Source organism: Nanorana parkeri, unplaced genomic scaffold (genome assembly GCF_000935625.1).
Source record: "Nanorana parkeri isolate BGI_ZX_2015 unplaced genomic scaffold, ASM93562v1 scaffold961, whole genome shotgun sequence".
Classification (NCBI taxonomy): Eukaryota; Metazoa; Chordata; class Amphibia; order Anura; family Dicroglossidae; genus Nanorana; species Nanorana parkeri.
Genome location: NW_017307229.1, coordinates 321,716 through 345,676, shown reverse-complemented (window position 1 = coordinate 345,676; position 23,961 = coordinate 321,716). Strand labels below are relative to the sequence as shown.

Here is a 23,961-nt window from a genome sequence, read left to right as displayed (position 1 = left end):
GCCAGAAGTGCTGCAAGGGGAACTAAGGGAGCAACTCCAGGTGCAGGTAGTGAAGAGTCTACAGGAAGCAAAGCAGCTTGTGAAAAAACTAAAGGTGGAGATACTGGCACATACCCTGGAGCAAAACCACCTGTTACTGCATCCAAAACTCTACCTACTGGAGCAACAACTGTCACACCAGTTAAAGCAACAGGTATAACTACTAAACCTGCAACTTCATCAAATGACACTGTACCAACAGCAGTTCCTCGAAATAAACCTTCATCTGCTACAAAAGCTCCAGTAACAGGCACAGGAACATACCCAGGAGCAAGAGCACAAAATATTGGGTCTAAATCACCTGGTGCCAAAGCAACTAGTGATAGGCCTGTTACCTTGATAGAAAACAAAAGCTCAAGCCCCAGTAAGATAATATCATTCATACAAAAGACTCCAGAAACTACGCTTGTTGTATCTCTTTCACCCTGTGGAGATGTATCCACCTCTTTGCAAGGTGAGGAGGAAGAGCTCAACCCTGACGGTGACGATCCTGGAAAGAGTAAGCGGCATGAAAGACTGTTTCATAGGCAGGATGCTATGTGGATCAGTACCAGTGTCACCTCTGACTACTTTCTTCAGAATTCTCCTGGCCGTATTTGTGGAAGCCCTCGGCAACATTCAAGCCCTACTTTTTTCTCTGGGCCCAGATATTCCTTCAGCTCTCCATCCAGTCCACTGCTGCCTGTACCCTGCCAACCTGGAACCCCATATTGTGAAGCACCAGTGACTGTGTCCCTTTCAATCAGTCCTGACAGATCTGGAGAATCTCTGAAGAGCAGCTCCCATGTGGACAGCAAGGCCAAAGCTCCAGGTACTCCTATAATAGGAGTAACAGGATTGTCTGGGCCTCCTGAGCAAGTGAAGATAACTCCTGTTCTATTAACACCATGTAAAGAAAAAGGTAGTAGAATTCTCAAACTTACCAAGGCATCTAAGAGTCAAGTCGAAAAATCTGAGCCCCGTGAGAAAAATCTAAACCAAAAAAGTGGCTCCAACCGACTGTCCTGGCCTGAAAATGAAGGGGGTAAAAGTCGTTCAAAGTCCTCCACAAAAAGCAGCCCAAGAGCAGAGACTCCAAAACTTTCTGGGGGTGGAAAAAACCTGTTGTCACCATCCTCCTGTGACCCCAAAGCTTTTAGAAAGGGAAAAAGCAGGACAGTGGACAACAGTGACCTAGACCTACTACCTGAAGAGTTCAAGAAGGTACGCGAGGGAGCATCTCCTACTGGAGACAAGGCCAAGGTTTCAGCAGCTAGGGACAGGAAGATGCTGAAATTCATTAGTGGTATCTTCACCAAGTCCTCTGTGGCTGCCTCTGTCTCTCCAAGTGGATTAAGTCCAGGAGATGAAAGAGACTTTGAAAGTAAGTATCTTTTTTCTTATAATCATTTACTAGTAGCTTACTCTAAAATGCCTTCTTTTTGGTTAAATGGCATGTACACAGTTAGCAATTTGTACTGGTTATTATAAATACAAAATGTTTTAGTTGGCATCACATTACTTTTGATTCAAGCCCTTCCCCCTTAGAGCTGCATTCTATGCAATTAGTGTAAACTGTGTTTTGTTTTGAGCATCCAAATCTTCTTAAAGTTTAAAATTTACTCTAGGAGCACTATGATACAAGCTGTTGATTGTTGGGACCTTCCAAATCTTTTATTTTAACCATTTTCTTCCAGGGACATAATATGCATAACTCCACCATACACTGGGAATAAGAACATATAAAACCATAATTTTTCTTTCCAGTTATCCTGTTTCCAGATTATATATGTTGAAGCGGAAGCGGATTTAGAAGGCACAAAATAATGCAACTCTGTAATCGTCAATACATTATTAAATTTGTTTTTTAAAGCAAGCAATGTAAGCACCTGGATTTTGCCTTTTCAGCTTATTGCAATTTCCTTGTACTGTCTGTACAGCAGAGCTTAGAGGGGGAGGGAGAAGCCGCACAAGGAGCCAGTCAGCAAGCATGCTGCAGTGCATTGGGTGGAGGGTAGAGCAGTGCTGCTTCTCCTTTCACTGTCCAGTCACTGGGTGGGCGAAGACACCTGCATGTTAAAGTGAAACTGCAGCAGATAAAGTTTAGGCTACTTCCCCTGCTAGACACAGATGTGCTGTAGAGTAGAGTTGTGTAAAAATATACAGGACATGTATACAAATCCTTTGGTGGTTGAAACAGCTCTCATATATGTATCTCACCTGTGAATTTAGCTGTATGCCTGGTGTTGCTAAAAGAGGTGTATAGTCTGTTTTCAGGAATATACCTCTACAATGCATTACAATTTTAGCTGCATAACATTATACTCTTGTTGCAAAAAAAAAAGTCAAAAGATGAATATCCTGCCACTAAGAAATAGAAATATCTTATGTTGATTAGCCTTTAATGTGGACTTTGCATGAGGTGTAAAGGAAGTGAAATGTCTAGCTATATCACCTGTGTTATCATCTAGTCTCAACAGCTTGGCGACCTCGAATTACTACTGGTGTTAAATCAGCATTAGGACCTGTGTCAGTGGGCTTTTATTCTATTCAAGCAGTTTCAGCATTACCATACAGGTCTATGGGAATGCAAAACCTGCTTCATGCAGGTCTGTGCACCTGTCATTGAATTCTGTATGCTCTCCATCTTGAACTGATTTTAAACTGATGCCATAGACCCAAGCCCAAGGCCCCCTGACACAGGCCCTTAAGAATGCTAAATTGCTTGTTTGTTGATTATATAGTGTGTGTGATGTCAGCATTCCCCTTCCTCCCCATCCTGCAATTCAAATCCCTGTGTGTCTGCAGTCTCATCAAGCTTCAAATACAGCAAATGAAAATAATGTATGACCACTATTTAACATCCAAAGCTTACTTTATCCTTGTTTTAAAATGGTAGTTTGGGGAATATTTTAGATTTAATTTCTCTTGGTGTCCCCATGGTGTTGATTACCCTTACTCTTGTCCCATTAAAATGTGTAGTTGGGAGAGGAAGTGAGCAGTGATCCCCCCTCAGCAGGGTAAAAAAAATGGCAGATAAAAAAAAATGGCGGATACAAGACCAGTTACCCTGCACAAGGATAGAGAGCAGCAGTGACTGGTCTTTATTACACGTGACTCCTGCACACAGGCAAGGTTTCACACTTGATTACTGAACAGATTTGGAAGAAATTGACAATTCACACCAAGATTCAAATAAGAATACACATTCCTCTTGTATTTAGGCAAAATGTGCTTGTCTCGGAGCTTTAACAGGGACGCAATTAGCAATAAAAGAACTCGCAATGTAGCTTCTCCACTCCATCCAAGAGTAAAACAAAGCATGATATGAAATATGTAGTCAGTTAAATAGGTTAATATTTGTCTAAAGGCTTGGAGTCTTCAAGTCATGTATGCACAGAGATTAGGTGTCAGCATGTATGACCCCATATGTCCAGGAAGCCCAGATTTGGTAATAGTGTCAAGAGAATAGTTTTTAACACATATATAACCAGAGTAAAATCACCACAGCTAAACCTGAAATGTAAACCTGATGATAGTTATTTGTAGTTACTGAAGAGTTAAATGACCTAGGGGGGAATTTGTGAAAACTGGAGCAGACAATAGTAGTTGCTTCCCTCTTCAGTTTGCTCAGTTAAGGTTTGAAAATGAAAGATAGAAGATGATTGGTTACTGTGGGCAACTACTCCAGATTCTGCCTGCTCCAGTTTTCATAAATTCTCCTCCTAGTGTCTCTTGTATCTCTCAGGGACTCATGAGATTTCTGTGTTTGAGTTCCTGGTTGTACATACTGTACCTGCCATGGCAGAAATGAGGGGTTCACTCTTCTGGTGGATTTTTTGGGAGTATATAGTCGGAAAAATAGAAACACATGTCAAGTATGTATTGCTGTGCAGAGGAGGTTCATCCTATCTATTTGTCCTAGCAAACATTTTCACCATGACTGAAAATTAGGGAAATTCCAAAGTTACAAGTTGTCACTGGAACAGAAATAGAGGGGAGATCTTCTCATGCAAACACTTGAAAAGATAAAACCTAAGATTTTAACCATTCTCTTTTCTAACCAAAGATTTAAAAAAAAAAATGGATTTAGGAAACATATGAAGATGTAGTTAAAGAGGAACTTCACCCTTATCTTAAAAATAAAAACAAAGGCACCTTTAGAAATGTTTTGTAATAACAATCTACAAACCGATACTTATAGATAATTGCCGGCTTTTTACTCTTTGCATACCTTATTTTTCGATTGCTCCCCATTCTTCTCATGGTGACCATTTTTACTAAGGGCAGATAAATCCATCTCCCTTTACTTCCTGGAACTCTGGATCTGCCTGCTGGAACATGTGACCATGCACTTCATCTGAGGGGGAAAAATGCCTTTCCCCCTGAGATCACGCAAGACTTTGCAGTTTACGGATGAGATTTCCGGGCAGGCACTGGTGATGTAGCCTTCCCAGGATGCATGTGAGACCAGGGCTACATCACTAGTGCCTCACTCAACCAGGAAGTGGAAAAATAGTAATTGTAAGTAAAAGTAAATATGTTTGTTTAGCATATGGACAGGGCCGGCCTTAGGCCTTTAGGCGCCCTGTGCGAGAAAGCTTTACAGCGCCCCTCAGTGGCCACACCCTTGGTGAGGGGGAGAGAAGCCGCCCACAGGACGAGCTGTGACGGCCGCACGGCGCCCTTGTTGCCATGGCGCCCTGTGCGGCCGCACGGCTCGCACACCCCTAAGGCCGGCCCTGCATATGGATATAATAGGATTTTATATCAGCATGCAGAGCTGCATACTGATGTGATTTTTAGTGAAAGGGGGTAAAGGTCAACTTTAATTCTTATTATGATTACTTTGATTACTTCCGATTCTGCACTACTGCATGTTCTATTCTATATTTTCTTTGGAGGGGTGTGTTCTGTTTGAACCTGGTTACTTTTGCATTGTTAGAATATCTATTATTTTATTTCCTAAAGGGGAAGAAAGTAAAGTAAACTGAGGAATGTAATACATGCTTGGGGCTTATGTTCGTAAGGATCGGTATTAAAGAAGAACTTTACCCACCAATTAAATATTTGCTTAAACAGTTACTTTCAAGGCATGCCAACCATCAAGGTGGCCAATGTGCTTATTTCAGCTCTCAACCAAACTTTTCAGCCCTCAAATGGCTGGTGTCATAGCTGATCACATGTACAACATATGGATAGGAGATTGTAGTTCCACTTTAAGTAATGACTCAGAAAGTTAATATTGAATATAAATCTGAGTCATGGCAAGACCTTCTTATTTTGAGATCCCCTAACTGCAACAGGTGAGTCAAGTTTCAGGCTTTCACAGAAGACTAGCAATCCCTTAATACCGCTTTGATATTTGTGTTGATATTTGTGGCACTGAAGATACATTTCCATTTTATGTCTCTGTGGATGTTTGAAGACATAGTTTAAAGGAGCCATAGACATGCTATGTCTATGCCTTCACCTACTGATTCATAAATGAGATCTACAGAAGTCATGCTAAAATGCTGATGAAGAGCATGGTCATGTTGATCCTAATTATCATAATTAAGGATTTGCTGCTCAATATGGTCCTTAATGGATGTCACTGGTCAGACTTTCTGTTCTGCAGATCAGTTACTTTCATAATGTATAAATCATTACAGATAAGCAATTCCAGGGATCTCTCCTTTCCCGGCAAAAGTGGGAAAAAATTATTTCTGAATCACTAACCTAGACAAATCACAATATCCGCTAGCCAGGATGTAGAGCCAAATTTCTCATAAATAGACTACGTTGTCTAAATGACATCCAGGCTTTTTTAATAAATAAAAATTAATTCTGCATTCCACCAAGACAAAATTCCTCTTCCAGCGATCTGACAGTACATCCATCAATTTCTTCTATGTGCTAAAATAACAACATAACTGATATTTAATCATGTCCAGGAGCAAACATGCTCCCTAAAAGCCCCATTATGCAAATTTGTATTTTCTTCTAGTTGCTCTTGAGAACTGGCTCATCACCACCTCCAGCACCTTCCTATTGGTCAATAAGGGAAAATAGGGAGGCGAAAGATGTAGGGGAGATTGCTTTCAAGTGCCAGAATTTGAACGACCAGGTCTAATGGCTTCAAGGGGATTCCTGAACATATTAGCAATGAATTCTTATTATGCAGCACTGCAATTTGTCGTTCATTATATCATTATACTTATTTGCAAAGCTTTATTAAAAAAATCTTGAATAACTAGTCGTTTCAATTAAAATCTGGCCATGTACTGGTGTGCATATTAAAGTAGGATGAACTGCTTTTTACTACCCTGATGTAAATGCCACTGTTTTCAGTTTTTCACACATGATTTGCTGGTGATGTCAATTAACTCCTGGCAAACACTCAAGAAGTCTATAGAAGCATTCTGGAGGCCATCAATCTAAATGAATGGTGTCACAATGTCAAAATTATCTTGGCATTGTGACACAGATACTTGCTGACTCCTAATCAGCAGTCTGAATTAAAAGAAATGTCTTAAGTTTACTATACATGTTACAATCAGATTGTATAATCTTTGTACAGTCTCCTTTTAGACATACCCACACTATGTAATATAAGGGCCTACTTAAACTATCAGCAGATCTTTGCTTCATCAGCTTCTTCAGGGGGGTCCTAGGTGACATTAGGGGTCTTGGAGACCCCTTATGTCTCCATAAAGAGGACCTGTCACATATTTTGCGATCACATAAGGGGGTTTTCTAACCCCCCTGTGTGATAGCAATAAAGTTTCCCCCCAAAAAATGTAAAGTTACAAATAAAAAAGAATAAAACATTTTTTTAAAGTCCCTACCCATACATACACGCATGCAAACAGGCGCCGGGTGCGCATACGTGTGAAAATTACGATTTCGCCCATTACGCGCGACATGTTACATATCGCCGCAAACGTCGGCATGAGAGCAATAATTGTAGGGCTATCAATCACTGATAACACTAAACTGATGAGCGGTAAAAGCTTTTAAAGCGTCACCTATGGTCAATTTTGGGCATGGTAATTTTTTGCGATTTCGCGGGTGCGCGCAATTTTAAAGCATGACATGTTTGGTGTCTATTTACCCAACGTGACCCCGCTTTTATTATTTTACCAAAAATATGGGTAATAAATGGGTGTGGTTACTGGGGGTGTGGCCACTGAGGGGTGTGGTCACTGAGGGGCGCTGTAAAGCTTTCTCGCACAGGGCGCCTAAAGGCCTAAGGCCGGCCCTGAGTCAGATTGTAATGATTGTGGTGAGTTTATGTAGTTCAACACTTATCTGTAATTTATTTAGAACTACTTGGTCACACATTTCAATCTCTTTGATCTTCTGAAAGAATGGATATTTCCATCTATATGGGTTTATGGTGTGTACTGTGGGATAGCAATACATTTCATTTTGAAATACAGTGTAAATTGTATTGGGCTAAACAAATCTAATGCTCATGTTTGTTATAGATCCTATTTTATTACAACCAAATAATGTTTATTTTTTTAACCGGTGTGTGTGGGCCCAATGCATGTGCTTAAACTTAAAAAATGATGAAATCCATCTCTTATTTTGCTAACATCTGAGCTTAGCACTGGCTAGTCCTACTGATTTATAGCCCAGGGTTCCATTATGATGGCATGTTTTCTATGTGTGGTTTGCATATATTTTTGTGTTTTCATCTGGGGTGAATAAAACACTTCTATTACATATTGATAGGATAGCAGCTTCATATTTCGATGGCACTAGTGCAGTTGTGTTTTATGTCTGTACACAATGGTTAAATATCTAAATCAGACCTGGACAAATACCAGGAGCCAGTTAGCTAATGCTCCTTAAAAATTACATCAGGTGCCTTTTGAGGTTTTCCTTTGTTGTTGTCATGGGGCGCTGACTCCTAAATGCATATTAATAATAATAATCATCTCAGGTAAGAGATATGAACCTGCTGCTCAGCAGCTGTCAAGGATATTCATGTCCAATGGCTGTCAGGGCATGCTAAAATGCGTAGTGGAGGGCTACATTTCTATGCATGCATTGAAGGCTGTACTATGTTGTAGTACTCTGAAATCATTATTTGGAAAGAAGAACCTGGATATGACTATACATCTTTATGCTTACTTTATGCTCACTCACAAGTGTTTCTAGACTATAGGATACATTCTTTACCAGGCTATTATTTAAAGAAGAACTATGGCCTCCTATTCAAAAGCAAATATGTGCTGTAGCACTTACAGTTTTCCCCCTGCAAAGTCCCACAAATCCTGTAAATCCTCTGCTCCTGAATTCAGAGCAGAGGTAATACTCTGCTTGCACTATAGAGGGATAAAAATGTTGCAGGGGGCAGGGCTATCAGCATTGTAACCGATGATTCACAAGCCTGTAGCTTATCAATCTGCACTTGGTCACATCTAGTCTTGACCACTGCTTTCTGGACTGACATTACTGCCTCTGTTGCCGAAGCTCTCCCACTGTTATCTGCAGGATCTCGGAGTGAGTAAAATGTGAGACACAATGAAGGAGGATTTGGCTCAGTCAGGAGAGGTTAAGGAAGTTTTTTGTTTACTTTATGAGGCTTGTGCTTTGGATTTGGTACTTTTTTAGACTGTCATACAGGAACCTTTAGGTGTACTTTGATCCTTTAGTCTTGTCTCACAGTTCACAGCAGTCAGTTAAGCACTCTGCGCCTTTGGCCTATGTCCTGTTTGGTTGCATGCTGTGAAGAGAGGCATTTTAAGTATTAAATACTACGTCTGATATCATTTTGGGCTTTATTCGTATGGCCATCACTCGATTATAGCAAAGGTAAAATTTATGTCTAAGTTTGCACTGACACTGATTTTTCAACAAATAAAATACCATTTGATCTGGTTAATTCATCTAGACCTTTCTGCATGTTCATCTAACATTTTGGAGTCCTAAGCTTTTTAGTTGCTTACTTGGGTCCTCTATAGTTACTCTGTGGTTTAGCAGAGAGGCCTACATTTTGTGTGTGTTGTACAAAAATTAAATGCACTCTTCAATAAAGCAGATAATGGTTGAAGGTCTTGTACACATAAGAAGTGAATCCACTGTGTAAACAATCTTGAATTTGGGTTGCCAGCACTCCAAACAGTCCCTCACTTGGAGGGTCTGTCCCTTAACCATCACATTTCGCTGTTCATCTTTCCTCCACAGTTGTCACTGTCTTTGGTCTGGTATATAGACCTATATAAAGTGTACCTTTTGACTACACTAAAACTTTCATCCAACCCCTAAATTTGTTATTTAGTATAGAAAAAGTCATTCTGAAAAAAGAACCAGTCATTTTTTTGTATATTAATTCTTTACGGTTGATGTAACTGGCAGACATAGGAGTGTGTCCTTTGTCTTCTTTGTGCTATAATGTGCCCTTTTTTTTTTTACATATCAGAAAGTTGGGAGGAAATTGGCATTCTGCCGTTAACACTCACCTAGCATTAGTAGAGGGTAACACTTTTGCACTATACACTATCAGTTCTCATCAGGCTGGACCATTTCAATGTTTGTATGGATATTCCAAGTAGAAGGATGGGTCCAACAATTTCCTTTTTTATAGGATGGACTTTAGTCAACCTTCATTTCATATGCCATGCATCCATGAATGTAGATTGTATAGGCACTTATAATTAACGCTTGTTGAATGCATTGCAGGCTCCAAATGTTCTGCTCATAGCAAGTAAGTAGCAGTTTTTGACACTTTTCAACATAGTAGTTGGATTTTAATTAAAAGGGTGAGAAATGTAACATAACATTTACACTGCGGATAATTACAATTTTTCTGCTATGGTTACATATAATTATTAAAAAATCCATTCTAAGGTGAACTTTACATTATATACATATCTAAAATCTAACCAATTTATACGATATACCCAGTAAATATAACTACACATTCATCATCTTTCAATTCTGAATAGTAATAGGGAGCTGATCTATGTAATTATTCAGGGAGACAACCTATTTTCTTTTCTGTTTATTATTGCAAGACTTTGACTTGTGTTGTAGTCCTGGGCAGGGGAGGAGCTTAGATTAATAACCTCACACATCTTGTGACCAACAGGCTAGTTTCTCTTTGACAAATGGGTTGCAAATTGGTATTCTCTAAATTCTAAGCTAGATCATGCGCACAGCAAAAATATTTAAACCAAAACATACTGTACGCGTTTCAATTACTGTGCTAAATTGAGTGGTTTTCAAAAATTATATTCATCCAATAACATTTATTTCATGCAAGTCCTTTTTAAAATCATATTGCTACCTCACATTTTTCAATATAACCTTTGTTTTTTCGATTGTTTCTTTGCACGGTTTATCCATTTCTGTTAATACGTCAAACAGGCATAGTTGTCAGCTTTCTCAGATCTTCTAAACTTGTCCCTGGGTTTTAAAAACTCATCTCTTGAAATCTGTGTTAATTAACTTTTTCCTGGAATTTATAAATACTAGGGATGCACCGATACCGGCTTTTCAGTATCGAGTACAAGTATTTATCTTTCGATACTCGCCGATACCAAATACCGATGCCGGTACTTCATGGAGCCGGCTTCCCGGCCAATCATGGAATAAATAACCATTGTAATATATACACATTTTTCAGCGTTTGATTGTAAAACTATTACTTTCTAAGTGTATGCTGTGTTGATTATTAGGAACTGATCAGATTACTTTGTGACAGATTGGGGTGTTTTTCTTAAGGTGGATGCTTGCAGAGACTCAGTGATCTTCAGCAGTTCTATTCACATCATTTTACTGGCACATGTGCGTTTACCATGTCATTGGTGGGATACTTGTGCGAATGCATTGCTCATGAAAACATTGGGCCTGATAAGCTAATATTGGCAGTTGTAGAGGAATGTGAAGACTCTCATTGTGGCACATTGCAATTAACACAAACTATTATATAGCAGCGCAAATAGTTTATTTGGCACATAAACCACGATCATGACTGTCTTGCGCCATCATTCTCTTGGTGCAATACTCCAAATCTTTGTTGCCAAACTCATTTTCTGAAAAACTATTTGTTTGGCATAGATTGTGCAATGTTTGTGACACATATCGCACTTTGGAATTTTTTTTTACATTTGGCACCCTAATCCCATCATACTGTTCAAGTTTTGGTGTATTCCATAAATCAGTTTTCAATGTGCCGAATATTTGGTGGTTGGGCCCATTGTTACTGTACTGCTTGTTTTTGCAAACCTACTCTGTAACTGAAAAGCACTTGTGCAATTAGAAATGTTATGCAAAAACTCTTTGGTGCTGTTTGTAGAAGCAGTACTATCATATCTGTTTATGGTGCTGCAAATACTCATTACAGGAACCAGGCACAGCTTGTGGGAAAAATAGAATAAAAATCTATTTAACCTCTTGCCGTCCGCCCATAGTAAAAAAACGGACGGACGGCACTGCAGCATCTGCGGGTTGCCGTCTCCAGACGGCAATTTTTTTCTGCTCGCGCGCGCCCCCTAGCGGGCACGCACGGGCAGAAAAGACCCGCTAAATGCACACACCCGTTACCGGGTGTTTCACATATAGGCGATCGGCGGGTCCATAGCCCGCCGATCGCCTATATGTGCTCGTTCGCGGCACCCCCCCTCCGGTCGGCGCTTCCGGTTTCCCCCCCGACCCCTCACCTTGATTCCCGGGATCCGCTGCCCCATCTTGGATCCCGGGACCGGCTCCGAGGGCGTCAGGAGGAGGAGGACGGGAGATCAGCTCCTTGCTGATCCCCGTCCGGGCTGTGAATGCAGAAGTGATGTGTGTTACATCACTTCCGCATTCACCTGTCAGTCATCTGGAGAGAGAAGAAGCTGATAAAGCAGATCTCTGCTTTATCAGCTTCTTTTGGGGTCCATAGGTGATATTAGGGGTCCTAGAGACCCCTAATATCTCCATAAAGAGGACCTGTCAGTGTGCCTTTGCTATTATATAGGGGGTTGTTATCCCCCTATATAATAGCAATAACAATAAGTGCAAAAAAAAAATATAAATAAAAAAAAAGAAAAGTAACACATAAAAAAATAAAATAAAATAAAAGCCACATATAAAAAAAGGGGAAAAAACCCCCCCAAAATGTTTAACTCCCCCACCCCCACGTTTACGCGCCTATAAACGTAAATACGCGTCCGGTGCCCCAGCGCGCAAAAATTACAATTGCGCTACACATGTTACATATCGCCGCGAACGTCGCAGTGAGAGCAATCATTTTAGGGCCATCAATCACTGATAACACTAAACTGATGAGCGGTAACAGCTTTTAAAGCGTCGCCTAGGGCCAATTTTGGGTATTATCGTTTTTTGAGGTTTCGCGCGCGCACGCAATTTTAAGGCTTGACATGTTTAGTGTCTTTTTACCCGACGTGACCCCATCTTTTATATTTTACCAAAAAATTGGGTAATAATAAATGTTTTATCATTTAATATAGGGGAAACTGTTTTTTTTTAAAAAATTTCGGTAATTTTTCCTTAATATAGTAAAAAAATAAAACCCCCAGTGGTGAATAAATACCACCAAAAGAAAGCTCTATCTGTCCCCAAAAAAGGGTATAAAATTCATTTCAGTACAGCGCTGCATGACGGAATAAATGTCAGTTAAAGTACCGCAGCGCTGAATACTGAAAAATGGCCTGGATGGGAATGGGGTTTAACACCGCGGATGTCAACTGGTTAAACTAAAAAATTTTAAATAGAGATCACCAAAGGTATTGCCTTAATCTACATACTGTATTTTTTAAACTAAGAGGGTCATATATACATATATTACTCTCCTATATTGATATTGATATTCACTCTCTGTCACACTGATACCTTAGCCTTGATTTAATCATCACAAAATGCAGGCAACAGTATGGAGCCTGCACTACCCTATGAAGTTCTCTATGCTTAGTGCAGCAGAGAAAGCTTTGTAATTTGAGAAGAGTCATTTGTGTAATTTACTTTAATTTGACAGGTCACGTGGCTAGGCTCCCCTTCTGGCTTTTTTTTTTACCCCCAAAGATTTGTAGTCATGTCCCAGCATACGGTTTCACATGTAGCCCAACTTTTTTTGAGCCCCACCACTATTTTGTTTTCTATTTTTTTTAATTCATACATAAATTCCAGGCATCATCTGGCCAGTCACATGATGGGCAAGTTCATTTTTCTCTTCTTCTGGATTTTTCTCTGTGGCATGCAGTCCTAAATGCTGCAGAGTATGGTAATCACCTTGTGTATGCTCACAGTAAGTGAGTTGGGTGTCATTCAGTTCGTAAGAGGGCAGCACTGGAGGATGAAAAATGTCTGCATGGACAGTGCCAAGGAAATGGTTAGTATTTTCACTTTTTTTTTTCAAGAACTTGAATTGGGTTCCATGGATAGATATATTTAGCTGACATGCTAAAAAGTTAGGTATAGCTCAACATGGCAACATACAAATATCTAAAAGAGTTTAAAATCACAGTCCTGCCTACCCAAATTTAATGTTTTTTATTTATAGGAGAAGAATTGGACTGGATTGAGTCTCAATCATCTGTTTTCATCTGCCTCCTGCTGCCATTCTGTCTCCTGACAGCAATAAAAATCTGACAGGAGTTCTAACCTTTGACTTTTGACTATATATACACGTTAACTCTCCAGCATCTACCAAAAACTAAAATAACAGTTTTCTGCAGAATGACCTTTTAATACATTTTTGCAAGGTCATATGATTTTTTAATTGATTGGTTTAAAGACTTCCTTAGAAACATTTACAATATTTATTTAATCCTATGCTGTCACTGAAGCAATTGAGCTGAGTGCTTGGAAAATATACCAGTAGAAAAATGCATAAGAATGACATACTCTAACTTCTGGCAGCACCCAAGGCAATGTAACATTTCCAAGGTCATCATTAACTTCCGACGCTTATTTCCAGCTCACAGTTTTCATGCCAGGATCAAATTAACAAGGATATGAAATAAAGAAAGGATACCATATCAGATTGGTTTAAACTAGATAAATAATTAATTCACATAGGGCACCCTTGTGCTCTCAGAAACTCTGGTTTCCTTTGACCTGGTTTTGTAACATACAGCAATACATAGCAAAATTAACTCTTCAACTGGACCAAAACACAGGGTTTTGCTTCTTTGGCAGGAATGATAATTTATACTTATGAAAAATCCAGTAGTAGTTGTGTGACCAGATTGCTCTGTATGTGATTAGAATGGGTCTGTTGTAGGAAACCAAAGTCAGGATCATTGTGATTGGTGATTTCCCAAAAATGGCCTTAAAAGTTATTAGAATTCGATAACTGAACCATTGTTGACTGTAAAGAGTCAGTTTTCACCATCTATATATAAGCGTTATTTAAGGTCAGCATCTACTTCCTGGGTCAAAATGCTGGCTCAGTTTTTCTATTACATCTAAAGCTAAAAAAGGTTTGGCTTTAGATATAACTTAACCATATACTCCATGGCATTTTATTGGTTGCTGTGTATATATTTTCCCTGACATTTGGTTGTTTTTTTTAATGCCATCTTTTGATTTTTGTATGTATGTCTAGTTGCATTCATCTTCCAACTGACCATATGTCACAATATCCGGAAATCCGTGCCGGATTTTCGATATGCTCCCTGTTTCTGGGCTGTCAGCCTATGGTGTCTCACAAGGCTGCAGCCAATCTGCTCTCCTTCTCCCCTATTTAGGAGTTCCTCACTTGTTGCTCTTGGTGCGAGCAACAAGTCTTATGCCTTGTTCCGTACCCCTTCTGTCTCTGACTAACCCTGGGATCTTATTCCCTGCGCTTGCTATTGCGCTTGCTATTTAATCCCTGCGCCTTTTGGCTTCCCTGTACCAGCTAGTATCCCTTTTTGGCGTTATCCCCTGCTTTTGCTCCTTAATTGCCTTCACCTGTGCGCCTCTCCATACTGCCTTCTTTGCCTTACTTCTACTGTGTTTTCCCTCTACAGTCTTTGTCTGTTTGCTGCCTCCTATTTACTGCTTGTTGTACTTCTACTCCGTCACTTACCTTCCAGTGTATCTTCCTTTGCTTTGCTGTCACCCCTTTATTTCTGTGCTCCTCTCTAACCTGGTGGCTGTGTTGGATTCATCCTTGTCTGCACACCCCCTGTGTGCATACATCCCTTTTGTGCTTCTTTGTGTACTTTTCTCTCTGTTATCCTGCTTCTTTGTATGCATGTGCAACGCACATCTCGTTTACTTTTGTACGTTGCACCTTCCTGCTCCTAGGTGTGCCTCTAAGCCGCTTACCCTTCCCTAGTGTCCTTGCTTATCTATTCTCTTCAGTATACTCTGCTGTTCTGCTGTGCGTTTGCACTTTTGCTTGAGACTTTCTCTCTCTCTCCCTCTTCCTGTCTTCCTCCTCTTGGTTACAAGTTTCTTCCCTACCTGTTTGTATCCAGTTCCCCTATGCATGAACTAGTCCCTTGCGTCTGTGTGGGTGCGCTAGAGGGCCGCAACCTGGAAGGTGTCCAGCAGCCAATCATCCTCACCACTAGAGGCTCTGTCGAATACCTGGCCCTTCTTAGATTCTGCGCCTCTAGTGCGTCCTCAGAACGCACAGATCATTCCTTCCTCTCTCCCTGTGACCTACATCCCCGATATCCCGCCTCTTTGTGACTCCTACCAACTCCGCAAACACAGGAGCTCATGTGCCCTGGTCCCTAGACCGTGACACCATAGATGTAAGAGGACCCTACTGTGACCTCCACTGTAAGAGACATTTATCTTTCTACTGACCATAGTTTTAAGAGGGTACTACACCACCAATGTAAGGTGGCCTGTCTGCAATTTTTTTCTGACCATTATTATTTTTTAATTTTAATTTCATGATTAAAAAATATATTTTTGTCATAAAGAGCAGGAGAGTTAATTATCTGACAAGGGTGTCAAATACTGTCGGTACCGGCGGAGGTACTGTGTACATTTGGGAATGCAGGCAAAGACAACCAACTGGCCTTTTCACAGAAGCAATTATTTCCCTAGGGGATAAGGTGAAAATCATCCGCCCATCATATAGTTTGGCGAATGCCATATACATGATACTACCACCACTAGTTGGCCCTGAGGAGCATAGGAGTTTCCTATATGCTAGGCAGAAGATTTATAAATCAGCCCCAAAGTGTGCTACAGTATCAAAGTTATTGGTGGCCATGGTGAAAGGTGAGTGTTGTCTTAAAGTGACATTAAACCCTCAGATTTTTTAACATAAACCAATACTGTAATGTGTGCCTTACTGTAATCCATGGTTGTTTCCCTTCTCTTTGCTGCTCTTCCTTTTTAAATCCTCATTTCTTCTCATGCTTGGGGAGAATTCCCTTTTCAGCTCAGGGCCTCTTCCTGTAGTGCTGGCTCAGGTTACAAGCCTATAGAAACTAATACACAGACACTGTGGGGGTGATTTACTAGGTGCGTGTGATTTTTACACAGCAAAACGTATTTATCAACCAAAAAGTCTCTAAAAGCATATTTCCACTAATGCCATATATGGAAACATCATGCACATGATGCATATATAATGCTGCTTCACAGTTTAGACAAAAATGGTTAGCTCATGCATTTACATTCCTGCATTCATCAACGCAAGCAACACAATGTAGAGCTAATTTACACAACATCACCTTGCAATTCATGCAGGGCTTTGCACAACACACCTGCTGGGTGTGTACACACTACAAAGGTGTTTAGATTCCACCAATAGATCATGCTAGGAGGGAACACACTACAGAGGTGTATACTTGTTTGTGGTGTGTTTATAAGGTTAATAAATCAACCCCCCCGTGTATCCATTCCTGAGACAAGGCAGTCTGCTGCAAAACAGAAGTTCTGAAGAGCATGAGAACAGATACAGATTTAAAAGGAAGAGCAGCAAAGAGAAGGGAAACAACCATGGATTACAGTAAGCCACACATTACAGTATTGTTTTATGTTAAAAAATCTGAGGGTTTAATGTCACTTTAAAGAACCTGGCTTATTGTAACACACCTTTTCAAATATAGAGTCTATGCTAAAAACTTTGGATTGTAAGGAATGATTTGTAAATGAAATAGTACAAGCTGAACAAGGTGACTGCTGCTCTAAGAAATTGGTTTGGGCCCACCTAAATAAAACACCATGCCATCATCACAAATAATCCTTATGATTTAGTTTTCTTTGACAGAGAAACATATTGCATATCACACTTCTGCAGCCTCCAAGCATGGCCTTCCTTTGCAGGTCTCTGCATTTGGTCAGTGCCACAAAAAAAGTAAATAATGTAAGAGCTCCCTCCGCCAGGTGTTGTGATCCCAGGTCAGAAGAGGGATCAGGTAGCTAAGCAGCTGTCACTGTCTACAGATCCCTCTCTGAATAAGGTCTGAATGGTGGAGTATCTCCACTCAGTGCCACACAATATTTGTAATGGCTTGGGAAGCAAATGCCCCCCAGCCCAGTCCTTCCCTGCTGGGTGCACATTTAAAAAAAATTATATTTGCTGTTAATATACCATGAGCTGTAGATATAATCTTTTTTTTCGCAGGGGTTACCTTAGATCAAAAAAAGGTCTCCTCCGGGATAAAAAAGGTTGAGAAAAGGTGACTAAGTACTGTAAGTAACTCCACTTTTGTTGAAAAAACAATCCCCTCTGGGTGATTAAGGTACATTCGAAAGATTTTTTTAAAATTTGCAGCAGATTTCTACCTCTTTTGGTTCTGAAGAAAAAAATGATTCCTGAATGGAAGGGTCTAAGTTCATTATAACAACCTGGTGCACTTTCAGTAGTCTAATGAGGAAAGCTACAGTGTCTGTATACTTTTAGAAGTAGTTAACCCTTAGAAAGTATCTCACCAAAAATGAAATCTCTGTTGCATGGGATGCCTGCAATTTTACTTTTTATGTTAGTGCAGACTTCTAGAAAAATCTGTGAACCCATTACACGAGCAGGAAATTATATTTCTGGGGGCATTCTGTGCATCACCGTTGTACAGAACAACTCCAGGTTGCCATATTGATTTGAATTTTTTGAACAGTTTTAGAAAATTACAGCAGCTTCAGCTTGAAATGGAAAGGTAGTTTTTAATAACATTAGATTACAAAATGGCTTGGGTAGCAATTGTATATGCTATATTATTTTTTTAATGAAAGTGGAGTTTTTTTGCAGATTATAGGTCTGCTTTAATGTCATGCATTAATTTGACTTTATGATGCACTTCCAACATATTTCCGTTGTTATTAACAGTGACCTTCAATTCTGACCCAGTCATCCCACATTAATTTGTTTTCACAATTTTTGTCTGTTACTATCCCAGCTAATGACACCATTGTAACAATATAATGCATCCTTTGTTCAAATGTACAAAAGGAATTCCTCTAGATAACTAATTTATTGTTCTTTATCGTTGCATTTCCCAGTTACATAAATAAATGGGTTATTTGTTACCTCAGGAATGGCCACTCAACCGTATAATATGTAGGATAATGATGCCCCTGCTATAATTATAAGGATATTAGGATTCACCACGCTCAGTAAATGTATAAAAGCACAATACCTTTACCAAGATGAATCCTAACACCCTCAATGAGACACATATCTGACACTTAAGCAGTCACTGAAAGGCGCAGACTGATATATATTAATGGATGGAAACTTATAATAACAGACAAATATTGATGGACAAAGGCAGAGATGCAGACATGCTGGCAGACGCTGCTGGGTAAACATACCTGGGTTGAAGCTGGGTTTATTATGCCTTGTTGGTAGTAGAAGACCACTTTGGAATGTTACATCTACTTATTGGGCAAATTAATGACCCATCAAAACTAATGTGAAATTTGACCCAATTTAGAGGAAGGTTGTTAAATAGGAATGAGCAAAATTGGCCTATTTTAGTTTACGGAAATTTCTGTGAAATTTGCAGATTTTTGGCAGAATTTAACCATTTTGGTGAAATACATTGGAGTCAATGCGGAAGGCGAAATTACAGTGGATTCATGTTGCTTTTAAGACTTTTAAGGACTCTCAATTTCTCCAGAGTGGCTTTAGTTTATGTTTTTCATGTGTTTTTTTAGGGAGTTGTTTGGGCCTCATGCACACAGGGCTATTAGCTGTAGCTGAGGATTCCCGCATCTATCCCGAATCACAGGTAATAGATTACATGCAGACAGCCATAGACAGACCTGGCCTCTGTCAGTCTGCAATTCACTTGAATGAGCACAATGGCTGTATCTGTATGGACCCACCTGGGATTCCTGCCACGGAATCTGCAGGTTCTTGCCGCAGAAATCCTCAGCCACAGCTAATAACCCGTTTGAATGAGGCCTAAGACAACAAGTAGAAAAAGGCATGAAAATTGCACCTCAAAAATGTAAATAGACATCTTATTTTACTCTTAGCATAAAGTAGTAACATAAAAAGTACGCTAATATAAAAATAAATAACCCAAAACATGGGGTTTTTTTATTTTTCCTGTTGTCTAAAAACCTAAAACGACAAAACAGACAAAAAAAGAAAATGGACATAGAATTTTTATTTTTTATTTTAGCTCTTTTCTCATTGAATGGGTTTTGTTTATGAGCAAAACCCATTCATTCTTCTGTGTGTGAAATGGCAACACAATGTCATCATGTCCTCTTTTTACCTTGTCAATGAGTAATCATTGGGTTCAATGCATAGATTACAGGCCATTGATTTAAAAAAATAATGTTGCTAAATCTCTTCTGACTTCTTTATCAATGGAACTTCTTTATCAATGATATATAATGTACTCACAGATTGATTACCCACTGAGAAGGTGAAATGGGGACATGATAACTCATCATGTTGTCATGTCATACATTCTTGCAGCAGGAATCTCGGGTGCATCCATACAGATGAGAACAGAATACCTGTTCAACTGAATGACCAACTGACAGCGCCTACATCTGTACGTAGCTGTCTGCATGTAATCATACATGGAACGATATCCTGCAGATCGGAATAGGTGATTGTCCCTGGATGCAATCTGGTGTGGTGGTGAAAACGGGAGAGGGAGGAAGCTAGACATGCAGGTATGGTGGTGAGAGCAGGAAACGGTTGGTATTAGGCATGCAGGCGTAGTCGTAGGAGCAGGTAGGTACATCAAAACAAAAGGTCTACAATGTCTTACGGTTTGTTTTCTTTAGAAAGTAGCCATGGCATGAGTAGAAAAGCCTGTGTCCTGTCAGCATGCTGTAGAGTGAGACCCTAACTCTCTGTGGGGAAGCAGTGGTCTCTCTGCAGACGTTTGACACCCCTTGCTTAGTCAGACCTATACCACTGCAATCAGTAACCCACATGCTCCCTGCTGATTGGAGACTCTATGAATACGCATGGGGTGTGTTAGACCTCTACAGAGAGACCTCTCCTTGCTGGCAGGGCATAGACTTTTCCATTCTGGTAACTGTGGCTACTACTAATCTATAAGACTTTGTATACCTTCTGTCTTGATGCAATCTGAATATATATACTGTATAAATCTTATTTAAACTGAATGTTTAGTTGGGCTTAAAGATTTATTCTTTTTGAGGTTTACTTAACTTTAAATATTAGACACAGCAGTAAAAAGCTGCAAATTCTGGGAGGTCTTCTGATTGCTGTAAATTCAGACACTGCATGTAATTATTTAGAATGGATGCCCAGGGTAAAGTTTTATCATTTTGTTTTAAATTTTAATACTACTTTGGACAGACTTGGCAGAAACATGTTACATTATTGAATTCATGAACTGCTGCGGTCCAAGCACTCTTATTAGTCTCAGAAATGATGACTTGGGGCTGATTTATCAAGTGGAGAAACGAAAATTAGCACCAATGTGGACTTGTTGCCTATAGCAACGAGTAAGAATTATAAAAGGAAGACAAATAATTGGTTGCCATTGGTAACAACTCCACATTTGCAGTGATTCTCTGATTTTAGTGAGTCAGACCCTTAATATACTTCTAGAGGCAATAGTTAAGGCACATTTTAATATGGACAGTGAGTGACTCAATTCGCCAGCTTGGGTCCGTGATCAGATATGTTCATTTCAATTTTGAGCAAGAAACTCCATGATTGAATCACAAGTGAGGTCACAGACAGCTATTGTCACATGCTGACAGGTTCGGCCTGAATGCTGCAGTTGTCCTTGGTTCTTCCTTAATTCATCATCCAAATGTAAAGCCTAAGATGAGAAAACACCACACATTGTATATGAAGGGAGAGGATGTTGATGGCTGGTCACAGCTTGCAGCCATCAGCAGTAATTTCCTCAGACCGGGCAAAAAACATTGGTCACAATAACACATATCAGCATCTCATCACAACAGAAAGAAAAACCTGGCGCTATTGTAGGAAAAGTCATTATCTCCGGAAATATTTATGGATTGTATTTAAAAAATAGCAAGAATACTGTATGAAACAGAATTATCCTAAATATATTACACAGATCATGATAAACTTACAGCGTTCGTATAGATTCGTTCAGTTTAAAAAACAATCAGTGTCAATTATTTATATTCATTTTGCATATTGTGCATTTCTGATGTCTTAATCTGATGAATTTAAATTTTTACTACTGCTGCATTGTTCATAACTGGCAATTTGCCACGGTGATCTGCAAAGCAAAATGTGTACACGTTTTACAGTTTTTATATACCTCCAGTGCAGCTACTGGAAAGAAAGAGAGCGTGCTTAAAGGCAAATAAAAATAAGAATAGAAAAGAAAAAAAAACAAAAACCTTTTGCTGCAATACTCACTTTCAATTCAGAACTGTCTTCCAGAAGCAACTCTGTGATGAGCTTATCTGCTCGGAGGACTGCAAGAAGTTGATACTAAGTCAAATTCAGGTGCTAGCATTCGAAAAAACAATACATTTAATATTGTATTAATGATTACTGGAACAAAATTAATGAGTGTCTTTCATATCTGTCTTTAACCCTTATGCTGCAGCTGCTGACATTACTATTGTGTTGGCATGTAAACAAACAGCAGCTAGGAATTTGTTAACCTTTTCTTAACAGGGTGATAGTTCTCCAGGAGAAATTATTTACAGCTGCCCCATCACTTTTACTTTGCCAGGAATGTGCCACTTTCCCAGCTGACCCCACTCTCTACCATGATGGAGATTGTCCATTCTCGGAGCTCCCCTGGATAGTATGAACCTGGAAGCGCTCAGATCAGCCTCAACAGAGTGCAGAGGTGTCTAATAGACCCCTGTTGTCTCGTAAAAGAGAACCTGTCACCTACTTTATATGATTATAATGGGGACTCATCAACCCCTCATCATAGCAAATCGCCTTCTAGATTAGGAGTGGGAAATTTGTCAACCACTTACTGTATTTGTGAGATCAATTCTCAGATGATTGATTTGAACTTTTGGATGAGTATAAATAAGGAACAAATAAGGGGACATTCACTTTTGAGGTCTGCTATATGCTGGTGGGGGTCTCTTGGCTCTTCTTGCTCCTCCAACATCCATGAAAATGAGGGTCCACAGTGTAATTTGGTGTACCTGTTGACCAGACTATAATGTATGTACATTTTAAGGTAATATTTTAAAATAATTTTTTTAGGATCTCCTGATGAAGCAGGATAAAGGGTGCCCTATGAAATACGAAAGAGCCGTCCTCATCCCACTGGAACTACCAGTATCTATTGTAACATAAATATATAATAGTGGTGATTGTATGTACAATACTGTATATGAGAATAAATTTGTTGTTCAGTTCAGCTGTAGCTGGCCCTGTACCATTTTGAGACTATCCCTCGGTGATCACTATATAACTGTTAATGCTTACACACTGTATGTACATTATTAGTGTTTTTAAGGAAATATTTTAATAATGGATAATAAAACAAATTAAATCTCTTTGTTGTTGTGGCACCATTAAAGTCCAGCATAGAGTTCTGGTCCCTTGAATCAATAACAAAGGCATAATATGAGACAATATGGCTGCTCAGCCATGTGGCAAATAATTGATTATTTGGAAGTGAGGAAAATAGAGCATTAACGTCAAGAGTGGATGTGTCCTGTCAATCAGCACCACTGGTTATGCTGCTTTGACCTTTTCCATGGTGACAGTGCAGAATTGTTTGTATTGAAGTGGTTTATTTGGGCATCATGTTTAAAGCTGATCATTTAATCACTCCTGGAACAATATAGGTATTATATTTAGAGTAGATGCACTATTGATATAATTATATTTTTTACTGTACTATTTTTTGTCAATACATTATAATATAATATATTATATCCAGTACATTTTAATATAGTACATTCATTCCTTCTTACCCTAGCAGTTATTCAGATGATGCTATACACAGTTCCTGTTATTAATCTTCTTCTACATGTGTTTGACTGTTAGAGCCATGGGAATGTTAAAAACCAATTTTAGCAGAAATCAATGTTTAGAAAATGTGGGTTGTGGCTGTGCTATGTGCTTAGTTTAGTTGGAATTAGAATTAGAAATGGCTGGTGGTATTCCCTGGGCAAATTGCCACCTGCACAGGGACCTGAAATAAAAAAAGAAGGGAAGCATTAGGAGCATGTCAGGACAACCACAGGTGGACCATCAGGTCTGGATGGAAGAGAGGCAGACATCCCAACTCTCCCAGACGTTCCGGAAGTCTCCCGCTATTAGATAGCGGCTCCCAGCCACCTGGGAGAGAAACATTTTCTCCTGGAAAGGTTTACTCTGCTCTATCTAGCAGAGTAAACCTTTCCCTGCTGTTTTTTTAAATTTTTAATTCTGATATCAGAGCCACCTACTGCCGTCAGAGTAAAAAAAAAACAGCATAGAAATGAATAGCTAGGCTTTTTTTTGGCTGTTTGAATTTGCAATAGCCAATAGCAGACTAGCTATTGCACCCGCCCACTGCTGTTGTCAATCTGCAGAGGTTGACCTGAAGTATTTTTTTTTATTCTGACAGCAGCAGCTGTCAGAATACTACAAGAAAAGCTAGCAGATAG

General features: G+C 39.5%; 1 protein-coding gene across 1 annotated transcript in view; it reads left to right on the top strand.

The window, feature by feature from the left end:
* Window positions 1-581: 581 nt before the first annotated feature.
* The window catches only part of AGAP2 (ArfGAP with GTPase domain, ankyrin repeat and PH domain 2), a 159,097-nt gene continuing 135,717 nt past the window's right edge, over window positions 582-23,961 (top strand). Inside the window, exon 1 of the mRNA XM_018566600.1 lies at window positions 582-1,402. Within this exon, the coding sequence (XP_018422102.1) occupies window positions 1,306-1,402 (97 nt within the window). The 5' untranslated portion in view covers window positions 582-1,305. The remainder of the gene's footprint in view (window positions 1,403-23,961) is intronic.